Source organism: Schistocerca piceifrons, chromosome 7, assembly GCF_021461385.2.
Source record: "Schistocerca piceifrons isolate TAMUIC-IGC-003096 chromosome 7, iqSchPice1.1, whole genome shotgun sequence".
NCBI lineage: Eukaryota > Metazoa > Arthropoda > Insecta > Orthoptera > Acrididae > Schistocerca > Schistocerca piceifrons.
In genome coordinates this window covers 179977635-179998421 of record NC_060144.1, presented here as the reverse complement: position 1 = coordinate 179998421, position 20787 = coordinate 179977635, and the positions used below count along the sequence as shown (strand labels likewise).

At 40.2% G+C, this 20787-nt stretch overlaps 1 protein-coding gene across 1 annotated transcript in view; it reads left to right on the top strand.

Annotated features, from left to right (window-relative positions):
- LOC124804605 (protein polybromo-1) overlaps positions 1-20787 on the top strand; it is a 334390-nt gene that overhangs the window by 229785 nt on the left and 83818 nt on the right. Inside the window, exons 22-24 of the mRNA XM_047264803.1 lie at positions 13494-13655; positions 19007-19167; positions 19256-19428. Of these exons, the coding sequence (XP_047120759.1) occupies positions 13494-13655; positions 19007-19167; positions 19256-19428 (496 nt within the window). The remainder of the gene's footprint in view (positions 1-13493; positions 13656-19006; positions 19168-19255; positions 19429-20787) is intronic.

Here is a 20787-nt window from a genome sequence, read left to right as displayed (position 1 = left end):
AGTGAAGTGCTGCAGGTTGGGCTCTGTGTGTGTGTGTGTGTGTGTGTGTGTGTGTGTGTGTGTATTGTTGACAAAGGCCATGGCCGAAAGCTTTAACTGTGAAAATCTTTTTGTTGTGCTTATCTGTGACTCAGCATCTCCACTATATGGTGAGCAGCAACTTCCCTTCTCATAATATTGTTGTAAGTATGGGCTATGAGATTATTAATCACACTTCAATTCACACAAGCTTATTTTACATTGAACTTCAGTCATTTATTTAAAATATTCAGGTCCTCCTTGTTAAAAACTGCAACAGGTAAGTTTAAAAATCTTTTTTAAAATTTTAGGATTACTGCGGGCATTTTTCGTAGTTCTGTGGTGATCTTTTTATACACTCTGGTGTCTTCAACTATTTGATCTTCATTCATGATGTTGACATTTTGATAGTAACTGGGAAATTGTGGTTAGAGGGTTCATGGTTGTACCAATAAGACCACAGAACAAGAATACCTTTACTGCAAATAGCTTTCAGTGACAAGAGAAAGACTGCAAATTTTTGGTTAAAGGATGTAGAGAAAAGAGCTTAAATTTAAACAATGTGGAAAGCCAGTTCAGTTTTGTAAAATCTGAGTGTGAATTGTACAAATGAAAGAGAGAATTTCATAAAGAAAGAAATAAATATGCACCAATCTGAAACTCGGAAAAGTGTGAAAGAAAGTCTATTTGAGAAATTCAGGTTTTGAAATGTCAGATGACAGCAGAACAAGCCTACAACTGGTTTACAGCAAACAGTTTTAAGTCACATTTTCACTCACTGTTGTTGTAATGGAACAGAATACCTGAAGTAGATAACCATACATCTTGTAGAAGTCTTTGTAAGCATTGTACAATTCTTGCACTTTCTTATAGATATACTCCTTAATGATTTTTGTTGCTGACAATAAAAAATAAATTTCAGCTTAACTGTGGTTTGAAATGTAAATATTAAGCTGTCGACAGTACATAAACAATGCCCATCCAGTATTACAGAGGAGACAGCATCTGTTTTCAAAGCAGTGACTTTCTTCCATATTCATTTGATTAAATTTGGCTGGTATAAGCATCAAGCAGTATAGTTACAGTTTGTCATTAGTACAGTATACTGATTAAGTTTCTATGATCCATTTGCCTTTTGTCAATTTATAACTCTCCTACTATCAACTGTTCACTCTATCTGAGTTACAGGAGAAATTCTGGGCATTTGTTTGAAAAAATGGGCAGGGAAACAAATTAGGCATTGAGAATTTGAATCAGTCTGGGTTGTGTACTCAGGTGAACTACTTCGTGAAGGTCAACAGTCTTGAAAATCGGGAGTACTAATTTCATTCTGTATCATGCACAGGTCTTGTACAGTAACATTGTAATCATAACACATGTTCAGTGTTGGTGAATTACTTACTGCAATTTGAAAATATTATGGTAGTTTCAACATAGTTACTTGGGAAGGGAATGAATATAAGCAGTCTCCCTTGTGAGTTGCATGCTGAGCTAGACAGAACAGTGGTTTTAACATACTGGACTCATTTTCGGGAGGGCAGTGGTTGAAATACCCGTCCTGCCAACCAGATTTAGGTTTTCCTTAAGCTGCTCAAATCTCTTCAGGCAATTGCTGGGGTGGTAGCTTGGAAAAACCCACATCAGATCTCCTTCCCTATCCTTCATTTGAGCTTGCTCTCAGTCTCTAATGATATTGCAATTGATGGGACATTAAATTCTTATCCTCCTTCCTTTTACCAAATAACTGGAGGATGCTGATTATACTTAAAGACATATAAAGAGTACTAATTCTTATGTAGCATTGAAACCAAAAGATTATTTAGTGCATCTTTTAGAGTTACAAGATAAGTTATTTCATACATTAGGAAAGTGCATTTCAGTTTCTGGCAAAGTGTTACATGCTTCATGTGTGTCTCAGTGGAATGCAATAGATGCAGATATACAATAATTGTATTGGTGATTTTTATTGAAGAATAACATTCTTTCAACTACAGAAAAAACTGTGTTGCCTTAGAAAATAGTCTTATTGCTTTGTCATTTTATGAGCAGAAAACAAACAAGGTCACACACTTGCATTGCAGTGGATGATTTTGATTGATTTGGCCCATCTTCAGATATAAAATATGGAGACTTCAGTAGCTGTCACCCCCTGATGCTATTAATTATCGTTATCTCAATATATTGTATATGTGGGGAAGGCTAATACTGCCAGAATTTGCAATTAGTGTGTTAACAGTTTTCTTATTTTAATGGGATGCAAAACAATGGGTGAGTTATTTATTTATTTATTTAGTTCTTTATTTATTCATTCATTCATTTATCTAGGTGTCATCTCACAATGATATAGGATTTGTCACCACATGTCAATGAAAATAGATAGCACAAAGTATGAAATTTTGAACTCTGATTGGACAAGTTTAGGAAGGATAGACTAATGCTATAGGAGGTGGTGTGTTCATTGCAGTTAAAAGCTGTTTTAAACGCAGTTGAGATTGATACTGCGTTGGACTGTGAAATAGTCTGGATAAAGCTGTCAGTCGGACAAGGATTGACCATTGTATTAGGATGTTTTTATATACCACCAGCATCCGCAACAAACGTCGCAGAACGTTTCAGGGGAAAGTCTTGAGTACATAGGAAGTAAATATCCAAATTATCCATTAGTTACAGGTGGAGACTTTAATCTAGCATCTTGCAGCTACAAGGTTCGCAGGAGAGCTTCTGTAAAGTTTGGAAGGTAGGAGACGAGATACTGGCAGAAGTAAAGCTGTGAGTACCGGGCGTGAGTCGTGCTTCGGTAGCTCAGTTGGTACAGCACTTGCCCGCGAAAGGCAAAGGTCCCGAGTTCGAGTCTCGGTCGGGCACACAGTTTTAATGTGTCAGGAAGTTTCATATCAGCGCACACTCCGCTGCAGAGTGAAAATCTCATTCTGGAAATAGCGTAGAGTTTTCTTGTTTGGGAAAGCAAATAAAAGTGTCATTAATGAATATCTTCATAGTCAGCTCCAAGGATTCATTGTGGGGCACACAAAGATATTGAGCATCTTTGGTCTGAATTTAAAGGTATTGTTCACCATGTGCTAGAGAAATATGTGCCTAGCAAAAGTATAGGGGAGGGAAGGGATCCACCTTGGTACATCAAACATATTAGGAAGTTGCTGAGAAAGCAGAGAATTTTGCACAGTCGTTTTATACGTAGTCACTGCCCCGCTGACATACAGAAATTATGCGAAATGAAAGCAGCTGTCAGAAGGACAATGAGAGACTCTTTTAACGAATTTGAAAGCAATATTTTATATGCAGATTCTAAAATCACCCCCAAAAATTCTGGTCGTACATAAAATCTATGAACGCTACAAATAATTAAGTACCTTCTCTTGCTGACAGTACGGGTAATGTAACTGATGATGATAAATAGAAGGCCGAAATTTTAAACCTAGCTTTCAAAAACTCATTTACTATAGAGGACTGCAGCACCATTGCCCCTTTCAATGATCGAACAAACGAAAGGATGGCTGACATAGTGTTTAGCGTATCTGGGATTGTAAAACAGTTAAGATCCTTAGACGCCAGAAAGGCATCTGGCCCAGACGGTATCCCTGTAAGATTTTATGTTGACTATGCTACAAATATATCACCATTCTTATCCGTAATCTATCAGAGATCATTGGAACGGCGGAAAGTTCCACGGGACTGGGAGAAGGCCCAGGGCATAACAATCTATAAAAAGGGTAGAAAATCGGATGCACATAATTACCGGCCAATTTCACTGACATCAATTTGTTGTAGAATCGTGGAACATATTTTGTGTTCAGACATAATGACCTTTCTAGACTCTGAGAAGCTCATCTGTAGAAAACAGCACAGTTTTAGGAAACAGCAGTCATGCGAGACACAGCTGGTCTTCTTTGTGCATGATATACAACAGGCTCTAGATACAGGCTCCCAGGTTGATGCCATATTTATCGACTTTCGAAAGGCATTCAGTTCCGCACTGTTGCTTGCTACAAAAAGTGTGCGCTTATGGTCTATCCAATGACATATGCGGTTGGATAGAAAGTTTTCTAACAGACAGGGAGCAGTATGTCATCCTGAACGGAGTAACTTCAACAGAAACATGAGTATCTTCAGGTGTGCCCCAGGGCAGCGTGATAGGTCCTCTGCTTTTTACGATTTACATAAACGATCTGGTTGTGGTATTGACAGTGGCCTTGGACTGTATGCCGATGATGCTGTAGTCTACAGGAAAGTAGTATCACATGAAAGTTGTGAACAAATCAATGAGGATTTGCAGAAAATAAATGTGTGGTGTAATGGCTGGCATTATCTCTTAATATTAGTAAGTGTAATCTACTGCATATAACAAGACGAAAATCCCCATTAATGTACGAGTACAAAATAGATGATCAGTCTTTGAAAGTGGTAACATCAGTCAAGTATCTGGGTGTGACCATTCGAAATGATCTCAAATGGAATGATCAGATTACACAAGTAACGGGTAAGGTGAACTCTAGATTGCGGTTTATTGGTAGAATCCTGAAGCAATGCAGTCCTTCAATGAAGGAAATAGCTTACAATACGTTAGTTCGTCCAGTCTTGGAGTATTGTTCGTCTGTATGGGACCCTTACCAGTTGGGTCTGATTCAGGAGGTTGAGAAGGTCCAAGGAAGAGCGGCAAGATTCGTGACTGGTACATTTATCCATCGCGAGAGCATTACAAATCTCATAGAAAGTTGGAAGTGGGACGTGCTTGCAGATAGACGATGCACTAAACAGAAGGGGCTGCTCCCTAAATTCCGAAATCCAATCTTCACCGAGGATGTAGAGCATATATTATTACCACCAACTTTAAAATCGCGTAATGATCATCATTCAAAGATAAGGGAAATAAGAGCTCATACTGAGGTGTTCAGACAGACAGTCGTTTTTCCCTCCCACGATCTGAGAGTGGAACAGAGGCGGGGATATGACTTTGGCGTGAATTGTGCCCTCCGCCACACACCGCTTGGTGGCCAGCGGAGTATATATATGTAGTTGTATAAACACAGACAGAATATGTTTTTATGGAGATAGGACTATTTACTTATCTAAACAGTGTCCCCCCACCCCTTTCGTTATATTACTAAAGCTAATATGTTTACTGGTAATGGCTAATCTTAATGTGTTAACCAATATTTATTACATTGGTCAGAAAGTGACTCTAAAATCGAAATACCTTGTCTGTTAATGCCTAAATTATTTGGAAATCAAATATTTTAAAAGAAACCAAACTAAGGGAAATTTGAAAACATTTAATATAAATTTAAGTGTTAGGAAATCTCTTCTGAAGATCTTTGTTGGAGTGTAGCTTCGTATGCAATTGACATGTGGACTGTAAGCATTTCAGACAAACACAGAAAAGAGGCTTTTGAAATGTGGGACTGCAGAAGAATGCTGAAGATCAGGTGGGTAGATTGAATGACTAATGAGGAGATACTGAAGCAGATTGGGGAAAAAGAAATTTAAGTGGGCTGTAAGAAGGGATTGATTGAGATGATACATTCTGAGGCATCACAGGAATACTTAAGAGAAGAAAAACTTCTTCGCTAAGATTACTGTAAAAATATTGATTGCAGATATAAGGTTTTGGTAAAACTAAGTTACCATCTTCAGATCTTCATAAAGGTTATTACAAAGATCTCTTGACAGCTACATACAAAATCTTTCCATTGATTTTCTAAGTACATAAAACATGAAATGAGGAATGTGTTGGCATGTCAAAATTAAAAATTGCTGTGTACATCACAATTTGCCAAAACATCATTCTCACAACATAACACGTCATGCCTACCAAGGTGTTACATGACTGTTAGGACTAACTGAAACCGGTTATCTACAATAAAGTTTTTTTATAGCAATCTCAGCTAAGAAGCTCTTCTTTTCCTGAGTAATCACTACAGTTTGCCCATTTGAGCTCAACATGAGTAAACTAATCACAGGAATAGTCAATTCAGAAAGTGTGTTGGTGGGAGGGGGGTAAAAATATTAGAGAGAGACCTAGGCATGAATACCATAAGCAGCTTCAAAACGAGATGAAGAGGCTTACACAGTGTAGACTACCGTGAATGCCCCCGGGTGAGCACTCCAATAAGCACTGCCTTCGTTTGCTCGGTATGAGATTGGTAAATAAGGGTTTCCCGAATCACAAACTGGTAAGTGCTGCCCGTCCACTATAACCATAAGCTCAGGGCATGTTTCAGCAACCACTGTGTGGCCCAGTGGTGGAACATTTTGTGTCATAGGGAACTGGGACTTTCCCTTAACCACCTAGATTGCAAGTATATTTAAAAAAAAAAAAAAAAAAAACCTCTATCTCAGGGTGTGCTACATGTATCAACATGTTGTTAAAGTGGAACAGTCCGTACCAGGCAAGTTGTGGGAATGAGCCCCGTTTCAGTTTTACAAGGCTTATCCATGCAAGTGGGGTTCTGTCTAAGTAGACCTTTCTGTTATCTAGTTGCTCATAGGATCGAGATGGAATCATCAACCTTTCCACAGTCATCTCCCGGCACAATGGGTTTACTGCTGGTGGGTGTCCACACCCACCCGAACAAGAGAGCTTGTGCAGCCAGTCCTCCTGGAACAGGAATTATTCCCAATTCTTCAGTTTATAATAACAGAATGCATGCTGCTGACAGTATGTTTTTAATAGTTAAAAGAAAATAGGACAGCTGTGAGAAAGTTTCACCTTTTTATGTTCAAAAGGACTGAGAAGGCATTACAGGTACCTTACGTGCCAAAATAATGCATCTGAAATGCTTCTACACTCCTGGAAATGGAAAAAAGAACACATTGACACCGGTGTGTCAGACCCACCATACTTGCTCCGGACACTGCGAGAGGGCTGTACAAGCAATGATCACACGCACGGCACAGCGGACACACCAGGAACCGCGGTGTTGGCCGTCGAATGGCTCTAGCTGCACAACATTTGTGCACCACCGCCGTCAGTGTCAGCCAGTTTGCCGTGGCATACGGAGCTCCATCGCAGTCTTTAACACTGGTAGCATGCCGCGACAGCGTGGACGTGAACCGTATGTGCAGTTGACGGACTTTGAGCGAGGGCGTATAGTGGGCATGCGGGAGGCCGGGTGGACGTACCGCCGAATTGCTCAACACGTGGGGCGTGAGGTCTCCACAGTACATCGATGTTGTCGCCAGTGGTCGGCGGAAGGTGCACGTGCCCGTCGACCTGGGACCGGACCGCAGCGACGCACGGATGCACGCCAAGACCGTAGGATCGTACGCAGTGCCGTAGGGGACCGCACCGCCACTTCCCAGCAAATTAGGGACACTGTTACTCCTGGGGTATCGGCAAGGACCATTCGCAACCGTCTCCATGAAGCTGGGCTACGGTCCCGCACACCGTTTGGCCGTCTTCCACTCACGCCCCAACATTGTGCAGCCCGCCTCCAGTGGTGTCGCGACAAGCGTGAATGGAGGGACGAATGGAGACGTGTCATCTTCAACGATGAGAGTCGCTTCTGCCTTGGTGCCAATGATGGTCGTATGCGTGTTTGGCGCCGTGCAGGTGAGCGCCACAATCAGGACTGCATACGACCGAGGCACACAGGGCCAACACCCGGCATCATGGTGTGGGGAGCAATCTCCTACACTGGCCGTACATCACTGGTGATCGTCGAGGGGACACTGAATAGTGCACGGTACATCCAAACCGTCATCGAACCCATCGTTCTACCATTCCTAGACCGGCAAGGGAACTTGCTGTTCCAACAGGACAATGCACGTCCGCATGTATCCCGTGCCACCCAACGTGCTCTAGAAGGTGTAAGTCAACTACCCTGGCCAGCAAGATCTCCGGATCTGTCCCCCATTGAGCATGTTTGGGACTGGATGAAGCGTCGTCTCACGCGGTCTGCACGTCCAGCACGAACGCTGGTCCAACTGAGGCGCCAGGTGGTAATGGCATGGCAAGCCGTTCCACAGGACTACATCCAGCATCTCTACGATCGTCTCCATGGGAGAATAGCAGCCTGCATTGCTGCGAAAGGTGGATATACACTGTACTAGTGCCGACATTGTGCATGCTCTGTTGCCTGTGTCTATGTGCCTGTGGTTCTGTCAGTGTGATCATGTGATGTATCTGACCCCAGGAATGTGTCAATAAAGTTTCCCCTTCCTGGGACAATGAATTCACGGTGTTCTTATTTCAATTTCCAGGAGTGTATTTAAAGCATCTTAATGGGTGTGGTCTATAGTGCTGGCCTTTTGAAGCAGATAAATTCTGTTTTGATATATTCAGATAAACAGGCATATTAAAAGCCACAGTAATTGCAGCTGTCTTTTGTAAGGTGAGGCAAAACCAGTCTACAAAGCAATGAAACCTTCCACTTTTACTACTTCATTTGCTTCAGCTCTCAAAACACCTATTCAGAAAGCTGATGCGTCTACACAAACAGAGATTAATAATTACAGTACTCAGCAAACAGGCCAGCATTGCCACTGCCACGAATGTTCCTATGAAGTCTCCTCTGCCAAGCATACTAAAAGGGAAGTATAAACATAGGAAGAAGATAGATCATTAATCGTGAGTGTTTCTGATGATTCCGCTTCGACGACAGTGGAATACAAAATCTGCTTGAACAAGCCCTTTCGCTCCATGACTGAGCTTCCAACTGTTGCTGGCTCTTCTTCCTGATGGAGAGACAGGATAAAAGCAAACCGTCACTGACAAAATGGTTTCCATTCTACTGTGGAACATGGGTGGGTTCCAGATACATGCGAGGAACTGAAACTGCTAGTACAAGAATGTTCCCTGTGCTTGTACTTAAAAAAACCCTTGCTGACACCCATGTGCTCTATGGCTGTATCATCCACTGGAAGGATGACATTACTGGAGAAAAGACCAAGACGAGAGGAGCTGTGTTTGTAAACAGGACATATCACTCATCTGCTTGGTGATTGCTTACTGATCTGCAAGCAGTTGCTGTTGAAATTAATGTGGGTTGAAGGATCACTATATGCTCTCTGTACTTACCCACACAAGATGCAATAGATTCTGAGGCTCTCTCAGATTTTATAGAACAACTTCCCTGACCATTTCTCCTACTGAGAGACTTGAATGCCCTTAATGTGTTTTAGGATTTTGGCCCAAGTGTTGAGCTGTAGAGAACCATCCATCATGTGATGAGCCGTGTACCCTCAACATGAACCCTCCCACTCCTTTCAACACTCCTGCTGAGGCATCCTCAGTCATAGATGTCTTTCTGCTCTCTAGCCATCACAGATCCTACTCACTGGGAAGTTACTGATGATCTTCAGTCCAACTTCAGGTAGCATATGGGACAATACTTGACAGGAAGCCTGCAAGATGGATAATCAGCAGAGTGAACTGGAGTTGTTTAGCCAACTGGCTTCGTTTGAAAACTGAAGCAGCATAGAGGAACTGGTTGACTGTATCACATGTGTGATCCAGCATGCCACTGAGTGTTAAAAGGCGGCCTGTATCTTAGTGGACTGATGGGAGCCACTCAGCAATATGGCTCATACATGCCTCTCCGTGATGGTTTAAGTGCCGGCCAACAGTAGCAAACCTTACAGACTTTAAAGTATTGAAAGCCAAAGCTCAGTGCATAAGCAAGGAGAGTAAAGGGTGTCTGGACTCTATCAACTCTTCCATTTGTTCTACGAAAGTGTAGGAAGCCATCAGGAGGATTTCTGGCAAATCCAGTCATAGCAGTGGTGCTGAAGCAGGGCAGGAGTGTCTCTGAATAATGTCCAGAGATATTGCCCACATTATGGCAGAGCATTTTGTGATGACTACTGCCACTGGCAACTAGGCTCTGGCATTCCATTGCTATCATGTGATGATGGAGAGTGGTGAGTTGGACTTTAGATTCAACAATTCTGACTCATAAAACTGCTGTCTCTTTATGTTGGAGCTGGATTCAGCACTGTCGGACACTCACAATACTGTGCCCAGCTACAACCAAATGTATTGCAGCATGATGCTTTTAATTATTTATGGAAGGCGGGACAGTTTCCCAACTGGTAGAGGGAGGCAACCTCTCCTCAGACCAGAAAATGGCTGAAAATGTTCCAGTAGTAACAGAAGTCAACTTAATGAGCTGTGTAGGAAAGACTTTGGAACAAAAGGTCAAACTACATGTGGTGTACAGTTGGAGACCAGGCCACTCCTTAGCTACTCTCTGTGTGGATTCAGGAGACATTGACAACTCGGCCATGGTAGAGCAGGCTTTCCACCAGGCTTTTCTAATAGACAGCATTGGATTGGAATATTTTTAATATACTGTGACAACTCCACCAATAGAGCTTTTGTGGCCACAAACACGCATATTGATACGGTGCTTCCAACCAAAACCCTGTTTAGGTACTGAGTGGTGACAAGCTGTATGTAAGATAGTTTTGAGCAGGAGAATTTCATTCCTCTGAGAAGTAACACGTCCATGGCAAGGAGTCCTGTGGAATACTCCTAATTTGTGGATGATTCTACAGTTACTTGTTCCTCCTTTGACACTGCAACAGCAACTTGACAAATACAGCTTCAGTGAAGAGGTTGGAGAAGAGGGTGCAAAGATAGGTTTTATATTTTGGCTGGGGATTTTTGCAAATTTTGTTTTCCACTCCAATGTTGAGTCTTATTAGGCACAATTTTTCTTAGCTCTTGCATGCTCCACTCCCGAATCTGATTGTACTAGGCATCAGTGCTACATAGTACTGTCATCTAGAGAAGCCTGTATTACTTTGGTATTGATCAATAGAAGAGCAGAGTTGTGATTATTATGTTATGTTAGTTAATATGGAATGGCTAGGTCTTCACATGCAATCCTCTCTGAGGATGAGGTTGTAGTGCTTTTAGAGGGATGAGTGACAATGATTTTGGTGCTGACAGTGATTAATTTGTAAACAACTTGAGTGAAATGATGATGGACACAGTCCACTCTGAAAAGTTTCAGAAAAATCACAAAATGAAAAGGTTTGTACTGTAATGCTGATGTAAATATATTTGAATGAAAGTGCACTTTTTGTTTTAATGTATGTGCTAATTGTTGGTTAGTGACCTGATTGTTTCTACGAAGACACTCTCACAATTATCTGTGGTGCGCTTGGCACCTGGGCACCAGCGATTATGGAGTGTAAAGGGATTTACCTTATCTACATACAAGGGCCACCATTCTACACCTTCAAGACTAAATGAGCTTTCAGGTCTTATCTTTGATTGAAAATTGTCATTGTTCCTACATCTAGGGGACCTAAAGACACAGGCCCAGAAAGTGCTGAACATAGTGAAGCCCCTTAACCATCAGTCTTGCAGAGTGGATGGGGCCGTCTGCTCCAGTTTTGTAGGGCTTCTGTAACATCACTGCTAGACTGGGTGCACAGTGTACAGATCATTGATGCTATCCACCATGAGGGTCTCAGGCTGACCACGGGTGCTTGCAGGACCAGCCCATACCCAGTCTCTCTGTTGAGACCAGGGAAATCTTCTTGACATATCAAGCATATAAGTACCCCACTTTTCCCAATTCACTATCATACCATGCTGTTGCTCATTCAGTTATGGAATACGTTTCCTGAAATTGTCCATGAGCAACAGCGCCGTTCGGGATCCACATGAAAAATGTGTTTGGAGGGTGTGGGGGCAAGTATAAACCCACAATCCAGGGTTCCAATCGACTGCCACCCAGTTACTGCAGAGGCCCAGAGTAATTTTAGATTTAGTGCGGTATAGGAGAACTTGCACTCCTGCTTCTTTTTGTAATACAATATTTTATGAGATTCTAAATGAGCACCACAATTATCCAGCTGTATTCACCTATGAGTCTAAACATTATGACTCCTTTGTTTCCTCTATTATTTTCACTTGATCATGTCCACAAGATGACTACCTCTAGGATTACTGCGTTCAATGCGGAGTCATACTTGATCTTTACAGCACTGGAGCATATGAGATGCATTGTGACCGCTAAATTCCTTGTCGATCTGACTCCCTGCATAGCCTCAGCTCTCTACAACAATGTATCCAGCAGATAAAGTTGTCCAGAATATCCAGGCTCCAGCAAAGAAAAGCTAAACAAGGAGGTGTCTTTTTTGCTGGATTCCATGGTACCCGGGTATTATGGGAAACAAAATGGCAATTGTAGCAGCCAAGGAGGGATGTCACAACAGTCAGGTAGTTCAGTGTGGCAGTCCCCTAAATGCTATCCCCTCAATGTTTAGGTACAGAGTGGGATGAAGCCCTTGTCACTCACCATCACATGGGACACAGCCCTATGACTCATGGCTCACAGTCAGTATAACAAGAAAAATGCATAATCAGAAAAAGCTAATGTAAACTGACAAGCTGGGTATCTCAGACCCAGAACACATTTCTTCGCATGTTAACGATCAACTGGTGAACAAAGGAGTGATGAAACAAGTAGTGGCCTCTAGGAATGTTAACTGAAAGGTACAATGAATGACTTACTCAAAATAATGTACTCTTGTGGATATTTTTAAAACAAAATTCACCTCTGCTTGAGAGACCCAGCATGTCTTTCCTAGGGTTACCAGAAACCTTGTTCATTTTGTTTAAAAAAATTAATCTATGCCCAATTAAACATTTATGTATCGCGTAAAAAATTTGAAGAAAATCAGTAAAGAATGTTGTGTTATTTTTGCTAACAACATTTCTGTTTATATATTTATATATCTTGTGTATTAAAATTATGTAGCCTATTTCTGTTCGAATGTTTATCAGAGTATTGTGCAAAACTTTGAAGAAAATTGCTCAAGAATTTGATATTTTCCTGTAAGATTGAGGGGTGTGTGTGTGTGTGTGTGTGTGTGTGTGTGTGTGTGTGTGTGTGTGTCTGAATGCTTGTTAGAGCATCAGTAAAACATTTGACCAAGTTTTACAGTAGTTCAGAGTTTATGTTAAACTGTGCATTCCTGTGGCTGTTAACCTGTGTGTTCCCTTGGCTGTTTAAGTCAGTTTAAGGGTCAGAGGAAAGTAAGGTGAACTCAATTCCAGGAGGACTGTGCCTAGTAAAGCACTGCCTTGTTCAACCAGCTTTAGAGTTAATAACAACTTTGTCTTACCTACTCCTTTTAAAGCGGTCTTTACTGTGCTTTTATTACTTATTTTCAATCTTCTTTTGAATTAGTTACTTATTGTTTTCTTAGGACTGTTAGAGCTCTGTGTTTTGCTGGTTTATATTTTCCATTCAGATTACCAAGCAAAAATCATTTACTTTGCTTATGAAAGCTTTATTCTTCCAGAAAGAGTAATATCCCCCCCCCCCCCCCCCCCCCAAGAATTCTTGGGTTCTGAAAATAGTCTAAAAATGACTTTTATATTTCAGGTTTTTGTAGTATTCGATTTTCATGTTGCCACCTGAGATTTGTCTTGTTAGAGTAGGATGTTTTAGCACTTGAGTCATATATTAAAATTTTATATTGATGTTTGTTTGTAGGTGTGGCCTTTTACAGTACCGCCTCATGTAACATTAGTGCAAAGAGATGAAGTTCTGGAGGCAAAGAGGAGCATGTCAGTTTTCCGTGAACGAGTAGAGAAACATAAAGAAGAAATAGCTGAGTTAGAGGAGAGAGAGAAGCTTGTTGAGAAAGAAAAGCCTGTAAGTATTTTCTTCTATTTACTCATTCATTTTTTAGTTCTACTCTTTCAGTTTTGTTTCATGGCTCATGATAGGTTTCAGTAAATATATGTGTAGTGGTAGAATGGTCACGTCCCTTAAGTATTGATCTGTATCAGACTGGGTGGCTATAAAAACATAAAACTAGTTACCTAGATATTGAATGTTACAGTGATGTGGAAAAAACAACTTTAGAGAAGGCATAATTCAATTAAGTTAACCTTGATACAACCAGTAGTGACTTCCTGTATTTCTTTATTTAGTCTATGAATAATATCACTAAAAATTACTATTTACAACTGTCTCAAATTACAGACTAATATCCAGGCCACAAATGCAATCTGTTGACCGCTTTGTCACCACCAACTACTCTGCTCAGTCGGTAGGGAAGACTCTTGGAGGACATTTTTGAACCATGTTGTGAATAGTTGCAGCATCACAGTCACCATTTGGAGAAATTATTATTTTTTTGTTGTGCAGAGAATTGGCATAACTACTAGTGTTGGTTCTTACTCAGATAAGAACCAACCAGATCATGTATGACAGTTAAAGCCAAAGTGACTCGATCAATATGCACAGCTTCTTAAGTTGTTAATCATAGCATTAATCTGTCATGTGTATCTCCATCAGTCAGTAGTATTAAAACTGTTGCCGGCTGACATTCTTGCAGTTTCCAGGCTTGTGTGAGGATTTTTCTACACTTTTTTGTACTGCTGCACAAATGCGCTTTCCTGCTGCAGGGATGAAGGTAGCACGTAGCTAAGTATGGTAGTGAGAAAGTAGATTCAGGTGTGACTGTGCTAGTTATAAGGCACGTAATATGTTTGAGGTGTCAACAAGTCTTGAGCGAGTACTATTCAGTCAAGTTGAAGAGCCTCTGCAACAGGATAGGGCCGTCCCAGTTCCAGAACTGAAGTACGAAGTGTCAATGCAGAGGATATGCATGATATGCTACTGAGTTTCTGGAGAATGTTATTTCAAGTTTTGATTTTGGCAGTAGTTGTTAATAGATCTTGTTTATAGCTGAGTGTTCTGTCAAGAGAGATCCAAAGATATTTCATTTTTCTGAGCCAAAGTAGCCTTTCTTCAAAGTAAATCATTAGCTCTGTTTTGGCCCACTCATTGAGACTTGTGTCATAGCAACACTTGGCTGCAACTTCCATTTTGGGAAATATTCACCAGTAATGAGATTTAACCTTCTGATTACACTGAATGCATCATCTGGGTGGTCCTAATGAAGCAACAAAATACTGGCACCCAGACAATTCTTTAGACTTTTTAGAAAGAGAACTTGGAATAGTGTATCAAACAGTGAAGAAATCTAGAAACTTAGACTGTAATCAAACATAATTTACTGTTATTTTAGATGACTTCAGTTTAGAAATATAGTAAGTGATTCCTGAATAGGCATGTCTGGAACACAAAACCAGTGTACAAAGTGTGCATTGTTAAGAAATTCTCCACAAACATTTCACAAATGTTCATGTGATTTCCTGGTGTAGACTTTTACTATAGCTTTTATTTCTAGTTTCTCTCATACTCTACCTGTCACTCTGTCTTCCTATCATCACTGGACAGAAGTTGATACAGTGCTTATCAGTGTACTATCTTTGACCTCCTACTCTCTCTGATGCCTCTCCCTTCATCTTAGTCTACTCCTCTCTTCATAACAGGTGGGTCCCTCCCAGCGTCGGAGTAATCTGCCCCTTCTTCCCAATTTCCCCAAACATACTGTTCTTTCATTCCTGAGAAAGGAACTAACAGTTTCAAAAGTTAGCACGGTTTTTATACTTTTATGTTGTGGAATTTTTCTCCTGAAGGTGAATACTGACCAGCCATGCTGTCTCATTGTAATTTTATGGTTTTCTCAGGTGAATTTTTCTTTTAATAGATTTAACTGCCTGTCAGACATTCACCTCTTGGTTCATTTGTATGTTTTTGTACTTCGAACCTACCATCTTTTTCCATCATTTGTCTATTTCTATTCTTGCCTATTATCTTTGTCATTTGTCAATCTGAGTTGTGTCCAGTGTTCATTTTTCCTGATTTAGTGATCTTTTTACTTTGTTTGGCTATCTTCGCACTTTGTTTATTTTCATTGTTCCATGATCATAATTTGGTGTTTTTTTTTTTTGGCAATATGTTTTCCCTCGCCTGGCAACATCCTCTCCCTCACCTGACGACGTGTTCTCCTTCGCCTGGCTACATGTTTTACTTGTTGCGCTGTTGTTTTTATTGCTGAATAAATTTTTCTACTTTTAGAAGAAGCTGGCATTCATCACACCAACTAGCAGTTCTGTTTAAGACACCTTTTATCCTCCTAAAGTCACTTGACAATAACATCTTCACATATGACACGGTGTCGTAATCACCAAACAGTTATAAGTTGCTGTTTACTCTGTCTGTCGGTCCACTTATGTATACAGAGAATATAAAACATATGCTCAGACCTTCGTCTACAGTCTGCAGTGGGGCACTTTGTCAAATGCTTTCCAGAAATCTGAGAATATGGAATCTGCCAGTTGCCCTCCATCCATGATTTGAAGGGTATCATGTGAAAAAAGGGCAAGAAGAGTTTCACATGAGCAATGCTTTCTAAATTTGTGCTGATTTGTGGACAGAAGCTTTTCTGTCTTGGCGAAATTTATTGTATCCTAACTTGGAATGTGTTAAAGAATTCTGCAGCAAACCAATGTTAGCCCATGAGCAGGAGCTACATTTTTCATAACAAAAGTGGGCATGTAGTGTACTTTGTACACATGTAAAGAATAGCTGTCTTTATGTAACCAAGGTAAACATGTATAAGCAGAATTAGTTTTATCATAGTTTAACTGAATGACAATAAAAAAAGGATGTAATAGGAGTTAAAGCACTGTTTAATTAAACAACAATGAAATAAACTTCCATTATATCACTCTGTTGCCATGGATGGGTGTTATCCCACAGTAATGACCCATTCAAAGCATTAAAGAGTTCAGTTGCGTTAGATCCTAGCCATCTGCTTATTTGATTACTAATTATCTGGTAGACAACTGCCTCATTGAGGTATTTTGTTGCTAGCTCATAATTTGGATCTTTTTCCTGTATGGAATGTAATTTTTTTCCTCACTTAGCTTGCTTTTTGTTACTGCTACTCAGTTGGGCATATGGCGACACAGTTTATCAGTGTGGTAGCTGGAGCAATAATCAAGAAGTAGGTATGAGTTTGCAACTGTGAAACAACAATGAAATGGTGCAGAACTACTACTACTACTACTACTACTACTACTACTTCTTCAAATACTTTACTACCCAATCCCAACCCACCGAGCGAGGTGGTGCAGTGGTCAGCACACCATAGTCTCATTCAGGAGGACCATAGTTCAAATCTGTGTCCGACCGTCTTGATTTAGGTTTTCTGTGATTTCTCTAGGCAGCAGCATGGTTCCTTTGAAACGACCCTGCTTGTTTCCTTCCCTACCCTTGATGCATTCTGAATTTGTGCTTTATCTCTAAAAATTTCAATGCTGATGGGCTCCCAACGCCCTCCTTGAAGAATACTACTGACAACTTGAACCTTATTCAAGCTGAGGCCTGAGCTAGCTATGACCTGAAAGCATACCACACTGTCATAATCCCCCCTGTGGACAAATGATTCTCTGCTTGACCTCGAGAAGTATATGGCTGACAGTTTCCATCAGCTCTTGGACACCTTAATGTATAGAACTGTTCTTAATTATGCTATTTGTTCTATTCAGACCAAGCTGCACAAAGTTCTGAAAACCCTAAGCCCCTCACAGGCTCTCACAGCTACCTCCATAGAACTCCATAACCCTCCTGCTGTACACAACACTACCTTCTGCATATTTCCCAGAACACAAAAACCACCATCCTGACTGAAAGCATCTCACTCCTGATAAACCAGCACCTTCAACACATTTGGAGCCTTCCATTCTACATAAGACACCTACCATTTTCTGGAATGTCTCCAATCCACGCCCATCCTGGAGTGCTCCTTATCACTATTGATGTGCCTCTCTTCTACACAGACATAGACACACGGCCTTAAAACACCATCTCTCCAATGCTCACCCTAAAACCTCATTTGTTGCCACTCTAGGCAACAGCATATTTACGCTTAAGTGCTCCATATGAAATGTTCGTTCAGCTTGAAAAGAATATTGTTAAGCCACGCTGACGGTAAGGGCTGCTTATTTTATAATCTGTAACAAAATTATCTTGAAATCTGTGGTGTTGTGAGTAGACTGATAACGGGCCAAACAAAAAGGAAATGCACAAGTATTCACCCCATTGATTGTGGTGGTTTTCACTTGTGGTGTCCACACACTGGATTTTTAATGTTGCTTATGAAAGTGCATGTTCCATGATGGGTGTCTGGTCATCTTCTAATTGTTACGCTGCCTGACGTAGATTATCAGTGTTGAGAACAGAGACCTTTGTGACCATAGCAAAATAATTTGAGGTCAGTGGTCTTCTCTGAAACAGTTGAACAGTTTTGTTGCAATGCTTTCTGCAGATGAAGTTTTTTCATTGATGGCATAAATGTTTCTTACTCTTACTCCTTTTTATACCCCTCTTATCTTGTCAAAAAGAATAATTTTGGAAGTTTTCGCTGTGTTTCAACTTGACATGCCATTTTATTTTATTCCATGAACAGTAGAAGTTTCTTTCAAAACAGCGAATTTCACAGTATATTTAAATGCAGAAGTCCAATGGCATGCGATAAACACAGAGAAAATCATAAAATCTCATTATTATTGTGTGAGAGAAAAGTACCAAGAACTGCTGTGCTCATAGGATTTGGATAATATTGGGTGTCAGTGTCTTTATCTTCTTAAGTCTTGCCGAAATAGGACTTGGCATCGGTCGTAAGAATAATGGGCTGACTGTGGTGTAATTAAAAGGCTTCTCAGAAATGGGAGGCCATAGTCAATTATTAGGTTATTTATTATTGAATAGCAGTCAGTCGTAATAAGTTATTTTCATAGTCCAGGTATACAAGCAAGTTCTTGGATTGATACAAACTGAAAACAACAGAAATTTAGTTTCTACTCTAGCTATGAAAGACACAGACCTTTCAGTTCTTGGGCATGATGCTTTGTCAGTGAAAATATTGTGGCACAGTGTAGTCTGCTACTTAAGTTACAGATTAATCACCATAGTCTCTCTTTTTGCATATTCATTTTGGAGTGAAATATAACCTACAATTTAAGAGCAGCCTTTAAACTGTATTTTACAGCTGTGTGGTTATGAATTAGCTCCAGAATTATGTTTGCAGCTTCATTACAACTGTACATTCCCTACTAGAATAGATTTATGTTCTCCTGTTTTAGAATATAGAAGTATTCAACCCCCAGGGGCATGAAGGCCATACATATTATGAACAGTTTAACACACCAGCAGCTTTGCTAAGGACTGGTGATTGTGTGTATGTGCGCTCGGACAATGGGAAACAGTTAATACAACAGATCGATTCAATGTGGATGAACAAACAGTAAGTTCAGTATATTATCATTTCTTCCAGCATGCTTTCTTAGAAACTTTTGGATAAATGATTATTGATGTAATTGTATCTCTTTCAGGGGTGCTTGTTTTTTTCGTGGTCCGTTCATGGTTTCACCTGTTGATATTCCACAGACTCCACAGAAACTTTTTTATAAACAAGAAGTGTTTCTGAGCAATGTAGAAGAAACAAATCCTGTTGAATTTGTTGTTGGCAGGTGTGCTGTTTTAGAACATGCAGAATATATATCGTGTAAGTATTTTAGTTGAAATATACATATTTTGTGGATGAACTTGCTGGTTTTGTTGTATTTCAGATTGCTTGATTTTTGCTGCAACTATCTGTTCAGTTTGGTTGATGCAACAAACAAGTTGTTCCTGTGGTCGATGACAACGGAGTTAACAAAATGAATGATCAGCCAAAGAACAAAGTCCAAAACATAACAGATGTCATTGTAAGCATTCGCAAACAGTCCAATAAGTGATTCGAATCAAAAAATGTCAATCACTCTACTATCTGTGACACATATTGAAGGCTTCAGAGAATGGTAAGAGCGGTTGGAATAGCTGGAGCTGTGGTATTTACAGACACTGCCATGGCCCATGAGACATTCCCGTAACAGTGCCTCTATGAGAAAATGCTGCAGCCATGGAATGAAGCTCAATTATCCACGATCTTTCTTTGATCTCGATACTTGGGCTGGATGGGGAATCTGAATCAGTCTTGGATTTTAAGCCATCCACATTTAGAAATTGATATTTCCATATTCACTTATGATGCAAGATGATAAACCGTTGTGGGAATTATTTTTTGTTCAGTAAAAACATGCTTTTACACTTTACAAGAAACTTTTAAAAAATGGTGTCAAATATGGGAAATAACCTTTCAAGTGATAAAAGTTATTTATAGGATCTTCCCCTTGCCTTTCCTTAATTAATGTATGATACATGTACGTAATAGGCATCAAAATATTCACCAGGGACTTGTTTATTATCTAATAAAGACTATCTGAATTTTGTACTATGTTTAGCAATTGATGTGACATTTACCGACACTTTAGCACAACAAACCACACTAAAAATTATGCAAACCTTGCAGGGTGACTACCCTGTTGATTCACGTTTTTGTGAAGCTAAGGTACCATGCTAGGCAGATTTATTATTTATACTGCAGCCTGTGAAAAACGAAGTACAAGTGTTCCCTATTACAAAGCTCCCCAAACCTGATCATGTTTAGTGTAACTTGTCCGGAAAAGTGCCGTCAGCAGATGTACACAGTGCTCGGAACTTACATGGCTGTTTTAAATTTTGTAACAGAATGTGTGTGAAATATTATAAAGTGGCTTAAGTATAAACCTGTGCTACAGATCAGTCTGGTCACCACAGTCTTGATTTCACATTAACTGGGTTCGCCAACTCGCATCCAAATGGTCACTTTCAAATTGACCTAGACCTCAGGCTACAATACTGATCGGCCTATCTCCACAGCCAAGATTCCAGGGGAGGGTACCATACCACACTTAAGCCTCTAAAGCAGACACATCATAATGTTGGACTTTTTGCAGTAAATCTGTGGAGTATGTTTTTGTAGGATTTCTAGATTTCTTATTGA